Raw genomic sequence first — 6,908 nt, 5'->3', positions numbered from 1 at the left:
AATCTCCAAGGTTGTGGTATAAATAATTTGATTCTTTTATGATTACTTATGAATTCAAAAGAAGTGATTTTTGATAGTTGTGTCTATTTTAAAATTCGTAATGATAGCTCCTTTGTTTATCTCCTCCTATATGTTGATGATATGCGGATAGCAGTTAATGATCAAAAGAAATAAAAAAAGTTAAAAATGCAACTTGACAGAGAGTTTGATATGGAGGATTTAGGAGGTACAAAGAAAATACTCGGAATGAAAATTTTCTAAAGATAAAGTAGCAAGAAAATTTTCCCTAAGTCAGAAAGGGTATATTGAGAAAGTCATTCATCGGTTTAATATGAATAATGTTGGTCCCATAAGTTCTCTATTAACAACTCAAACTCTTTTATGCTATGTCACCTCAGTCTAATGAGGAAATCGACTATATGTCACGAGTTCCTTATTATAGTGCAGTTGAGTCACTTATGTATGCAATTGTTTGTACTCGACTAGAATTGACATATTCAGTAAATGTAGTTAGTAGATATTTGGTAAATCTAAGTAAAGAGAACTGGAGAGCAGTTCAATGGATCTTACGTTATTTGAAAGGTTTCAACGGATGTTCACTTACAGTTTGGGAGGACTAAAGATGAAATTCTCGGTTTATCATGACTCTAATTATGCTGGCGATCTTGACAAAATAAGATTATTGTTTTCTGGATTGACGGTTGTGTGATCAGTGTGAAAACTACTCTACAGAGTACAGTCGCATTGTATACTATAGAGGCAGAATATATTGCCATTACAAAAACTTGTAATAAAGTTATCTGGTTGAAAGGTTTATTCGGTGAACTCAAAAAGGATTTACGTATATTGACAATCTTTTGTGATAGTCAAAGTGCTATTTTTCTGACGAAAGATCAACTGTTTCATGAAAGAACTAAGCACATTAATGTATGAAATCATTTTGTATGTGATATTATTGCTAGTGGTGATGTTGATGTGAGAAAAATTAGTACGATTGATATGACGATGAAGGCGATCCCATTGCTAAGTTTGAGCATTGCTCGAACTTAGTTGGTCTTGGTTGTTGAGTGAGCCCATTGAGGCTTTTGAAAGAGGTGGAGACTGTTATGTTGTTGTCTATATTTTGAATATCAAATTTTCTTGACATAATGATTCGTGTTAATGTGGAAATTATTAGATTATATTGACCTATATGTGTTTTTGACCGGTCTTGGACCTAGGCTCATGGTGCAATAAAATAAAATAAAATTTTAACTATTTAATATTTGTGTCCACTATGCCCAACTACGTGGTCTATAAATATATGATATATGGTATTAGTTAGAGTTTTATGCACACATAATATTTTTTTATTATTCTTCTATCTCTAAGTTGTAATTTTTTTTTGAAAAAAAACATAGTGAAAGGTTTCATTCTCTGCATATGGTTTTTTTCGTCCTGAGTTTCCATGTAAATCTTGTGTTATTATCGTGTTTTATTTGCTTATATTTCATCTTTTCTTTATCTTGATTAGTTTCAGATCTATATCTATTTTCAACTGTTACGATGAAACATATCCTTCTTAGATGCGTCAAGAGTAAGACATTTTGGTCTATTTATGATTCTAACTTACTTGTTACTGCTTCTCATGCAATTCGATTAGACGTATGGGTGGGAAAAATATATTTTGAACCTTCTCATACTTGCTTTCATTGTAATCTTAAGATGATATAAATCTTTAACATTTGTTGGAACATTTGAAAGTGGAGGACAAAATAGAAATTTGATCGCAAGAGCAATCATATCCAATGGTGGGTTAAACGTTCGTGTTGTTTGGCTCGACAAATCATTGCCACATCAATTTCAACCACCTCAAATGCCACAACAACCAAATGAGGAAACAACCAAGTGGAAACGATCCCTGAAGACTAGATCAAAGTGAACCGCGGAAGCTTTATGTCAATCCAAGAACGATTCAATGGTGTGTTGTTTGGGATCATTTCGGTAATATTGTGATTGGTTAGTGTAGAATAACTGAAATTTTGTCTCCACTTGAAACGGAAGGAAAAGCCATTTTAGATGCAATATTACTATTTTTTACATCATTTTCGAGTCTCACTTCAAAGTGTTAATTGATTATTGCACATTTAAACATAATCGTTGACCTTGGAAAATTCGTAAGACGGTAACGGACATCTAAACTTTAACAACTTAACGTCCAAACTTCAGTTTTAATTTCACTAAACATAATGACAACTGACTTGCTCATCTTGTCGCAAACCTTACAAAAAAATGAGTATAATTGTCATTGAATTTGTAACTTCAACAAGGAACTTATAGGTATTGTCTAAAAAAACATTGTTGATGAATGAATAATAAATTTTACAATAAAAAAAGATCTATGGTTTTTAATAGCTGTGTTAATTTTAGTTTACATCCAAGTACAACAAATAAAATGATAAATAATCACAATGGTGGATCAAAATGGAAATGCTACCAATATGGGCATACACTATGAATGGTGACCATACAGAAGCGTGAACTGCAATACCTTTAAACATTCTATAATGAGATGCCCTAAATTAATGGCCAGCCAGAAAACAAACCAGGAACAACAAATGCAAAATGGAGAAGCCAAGCAACAAAAGGTTCCTAGTACAAATGAAACAGTTGTGGAAAAACAAGCAACAAAAGAAAGAAATGCCAAAGGGAAAGATGTTCAGAATTCGGATGAAGGAACAAAAGGAAATCAAACTCAAGAAGAGAGAAGTATAAAAGGAAAGGAAATTGATGAAACAGGGGATTCTAAAGAAGATAAACAAGAGGAAGATGCAGAAGATGAAAGCAAAGATACAACAGAGGAGAAGGAAACTAAGGTTGTTGATCCTCAAACACGGAAAACTGAAGCAGTGAAAAGTAGTGACAAAAACCTTGAAATCCTGAAAAAGAATAAATTTTACTATGTTAGTACGAGTTCATATAGAGGAAGATTAAACAATAAGAGCAGACACACATTATCATCTGCTTAAATTCAATCTCCCTTCATGAAGAACGCGAGAAGATTGGGACGTGGAAGAAGACAATATGGGCAAAAGGCGGATATGGAGACAACATAGGTTGTGATATCTAGATTGTAGTCTTTATTCATTTTAATTTGTGTTTTGTAATATGATTTGACTTCCACCATTCAGAAATTTTTGGGTCTTTTGTTTGTCATCTTACAATCAAAATTAGGGTTTGTCTATTTTTGATTATTGACCCCTCCCACTTTTGGGTTTTTTTAATAAAATGGTGTTAAACCGTTTTAAAAAAAAAGATAAATAATCAGAAACAATTATTTCTTTGAAATTCTCATTATATTGGTTTAATTTATGATTTCCTCATTTTCTTTCATAATTGCATACAATACATTCTTTGTATATGCATCAACTTTTCAAGAAAAACCTGACATCTAATAAGCTTTTTTTATATATATATATTTTCTTTTGAATAGTTAATATTTTCTTTTGAATAGTTAATATTTTCTTTCATAATTTAAATATAAATTCACTTTATTTTTTTAAATAATAAAATCAAAACAGTTTATAAAATTTTAAAATTTTAAGATTATAAATTTAAGATTAATCTGTTGTTATGAGTTCAAATTTTCATAACTGTATCATTTAAAAAAAATATAATAATAAAGTTTATCTAATTTAGGCTTCTTTAAACTTGCAAAATATGAAGAGTTAATCGAGATTTTACCTGTATTGAACCGAACCAAACTACTATCTCCATAAAAAAAAATCAAAATGGATGGATTTCTCAATTATAATTTTAATTTTTATAAAGTTGTCCTATTATTTAACATATAAATTCTCATTTAATTATTTTAATTTTTTAAATATTATTATTTTATAAGTAACTCTAATTTAAATTAATGAGCATTTACATTTATCAAATAAAAAATATTTGTTAATAATACAAATGAGAATTATAAAAGTATAAACAAGATTAAGAAAAATTTTTATTTAAACTATAACTCAATGATTTATACTAACCTTATAATCAATATTGTCAATGGTCAATTCTCAAAAAATTAAAAATGTTAAATTTTCTTTTCCAATTTCAATCATCCAAACATAGTATAAAACACAAAACTTAGAACTCGGTTGTAACTCACTCAACCCGATGAGTAACCTAATTCCGGATCGGACTTCTTTATTGTGTTATCAACTCAGATAGGGTTGCCAGTGACCGGAGTTGTTTACGGTCAGTGACGAGCTCAGACCGAGCTACCCGAAAAAGGATCTCCTCGAACACTATTTCATCGCAAGGGATCGCCAACGGACCGGGATTGGCGAACCCGTATTCTTCCTCCGCCTTATGAAGAAGTTTTCGAAAGCTTTCATGGTTAAGATACCTAGCCGGAACAACAAACCTGCGACATGTGCATCCAACACGGACAGGCACATGGCCAACCGGAATGTCGGGAGGGAGACAGCGTCGCCGCGCCGCTGTCCTCCTCCATAACATTACCATCCGACGGAGCTGGACAATGAAACTGATTTTGTTCCATGTTGACATGTTTTTATTGAAAGAGGCAATTAATTTGGCTTGAAAGGAGATGGTTTTATAATAGGGTGGGATGTAAATGACCTTAGAATTGGAGATAATTACTTCCTTAAATTTGACATAAGGAAATAATAAATTATTAAATATTGTTATTGTATGACTAAGTACAGTATATTCCTTCAAAGGGTACAAATATTATTTTAATTAACAAGTTATTGAATGATATAACATTTTAATTATTAATTAATAATAAGTGTGTTTTCAATCTAAGTTAGGGTGATAAGTATTTTGCTCCAAAGTTTATTTTTATTAAATACAATTATTTTTATTTATATGTCATAGTGTTTTTGTAGAATATATAAACAAAAACAAATCAAACATAAATTATGATACCGGTTGATCATAGAACTATAACATACATACTAACAAAAAATATTATATCAAGTATAGAAAAAAAAAAATACATTCAAAAGGAGTTCAATTTGGAACTTCAATTTAAAAAATACTTAATTTTGATATATTACAAATATTTAACTAGCTAGTTAGAGTAAACTTTTGATTTTATTAAAAATACTTTAAATTAAAGTGGGTCAATACTAATTTCTAAATTTAAATATATATATATATTTTATATTTTTAATAACTTTTTAGATATTATTTGAACATAAGTTCATTATATTAAATATTCCATTGAGGAAAATAACAACAAATATTATGTATGTTTTAACTAGTAATTAGTGATATTTATTTATTTTTATTTTTAATTTTAAGTAACTACCACCCGTTGTCACTTTCATTTAAGTCATATTAATGGGAGTCCAACATTACAAAATTCTAGTCATCTAAGTTATTATATCGGTTATTAATCACTATAAATTATTATTTTTAATTAATATTATATTACCTATCAATTAACTATAATGAGACGTTGAAATTTTGGTATGAAAGACTTTGTACATTTTAAAAAAACACAACCTAACATCCCGTTTAAGATAAAAGAGGGGTGAAGACTTCTTATTTTAATATGAGGTCATGAAGACTTCATAATGATATTATAAAGGATGTAGTTAAATATGTGTTACATGAAAATATTGCTTCTAGAGAGACACAGATCAATTAATTTAATTTTTTTCACCTAAAATATAATTGGCACAATTGTTATTTGAGACTCGAATTTTGATCGTTTTATTATACGTGGCTCAAATTTTGATTGTGTCATATGTGATTTGAACTATTAGTCATTTGAGACTTTTTTAAATGGATAAAACATCTATATTGTTTATTATAACGTATTGTGTTATTTTTTGTTTTTTCTAATTAATTTGTCAATTTTGTAAGTTAAATAATATTTATAGACGCTTTATATGTATGTTTTTTAAACTAAGTATTTTGTTTTTGAGATCTACCCTAGAATGTGTTTTGAGATACTAGTGATGATATAAGATTTAAGAAAATTTAAAAAAAATATATTTTATATTTATTTTTGATAAAATTCGAAACGAAAAACCTTTATGAACGATCTACCATGAATGCATTTATGTTTTAAATTTAAGTATTTTTTTCAAAATATAGCATTCCAAATTGGCACTAGTTGAATGCAAAATAGTTGGAAAAAATTGAAAAGAGAGAATATATATATAAATTAATTAAGAAAAAAAATATCACGATAAAATAATAAAACGAATTTACGTTCATTTAGGGATAGAAAGTCTCAGTTATGATAATTTGAGTCTTACCCAATTCATAGTTTAAATTATATTTAATAAAAACGGCGTAAATTCAAGCTCAAATATCAATTGCACCAAATATCATCTCATCCATTGATACCAATATTGATTCACTAGTCAAGCTATGGTTAAATTTTGGTGATTCAATTTCTGGATGATTAATTAGATCTATATAATTATGATGAATTCTTTCATTTAATGTGAATAAAATTTTCACATTTGAACCTCAAAATTATTCATTATCTAAAAGCATATTATATATATTCATAATTTTCTAATATGCTTTATTCATAATTTTATTATATTATATATATATATATATATATATATATATATATATATATATATATAAATAATAGATGACAAAAACTTGTAATTTTCAAAGTGTCCGAATTGCCAGGTCGATAGTTGTGGTTAATTTGTATTTAATTTTTAAAATGTCCGGATTTTCAGGTCGATAGCTGTGGTGATTTGAATATATATGTGAGAGTAAATGGATACTTGGTCGGACTATGGGTTGACCCACCCATAAACTTAAAATGGTTAAAAATTAAATTAAAAATGTTATTACATTTTTACCGTAATTTTTTTCTCAGTTTTTTATATAATTTATATAATTAATTGTGCAAACGGACTAAATGCTAATTT

The 6,908-nt window shown here is 28.3% G+C and overlaps 1 protein-coding gene across 1 annotated transcript; it reads right to left on the bottom strand.

Moving 5' to 3' along the window:
* Nucleotides 1–4,179: 4,179 nt before the first annotated feature.
* On the bottom strand, nucleotides 4,180–4,545 carry LOC124924375 (auxin-induced protein 15A-like). The gene has a single exon (XM_047464420.1). The coding sequence runs from the start codon at nucleotides 4,543–4,545 to the stop codon at nucleotides 4,180–4,182; it is 366 nt and encodes a 121-aa protein (XP_047320376.1).
* Between the last annotated feature and the right edge of the window lie 2,363 nt (nucleotides 4,546–6,908).

The sequence above is a fragment of the Impatiens glandulifera genome, chromosome 2 (genome assembly GCF_907164915.1).
Source record: "Impatiens glandulifera chromosome 2, dImpGla2.1, whole genome shotgun sequence".
In the NCBI taxonomy this organism is placed as follows: Eukaryota; Viridiplantae; Streptophyta; class Magnoliopsida; order Ericales; family Balsaminaceae; genus Impatiens; species Impatiens glandulifera.
This window is presented reverse-complemented; position numbering and strand designations above follow the sequence as displayed.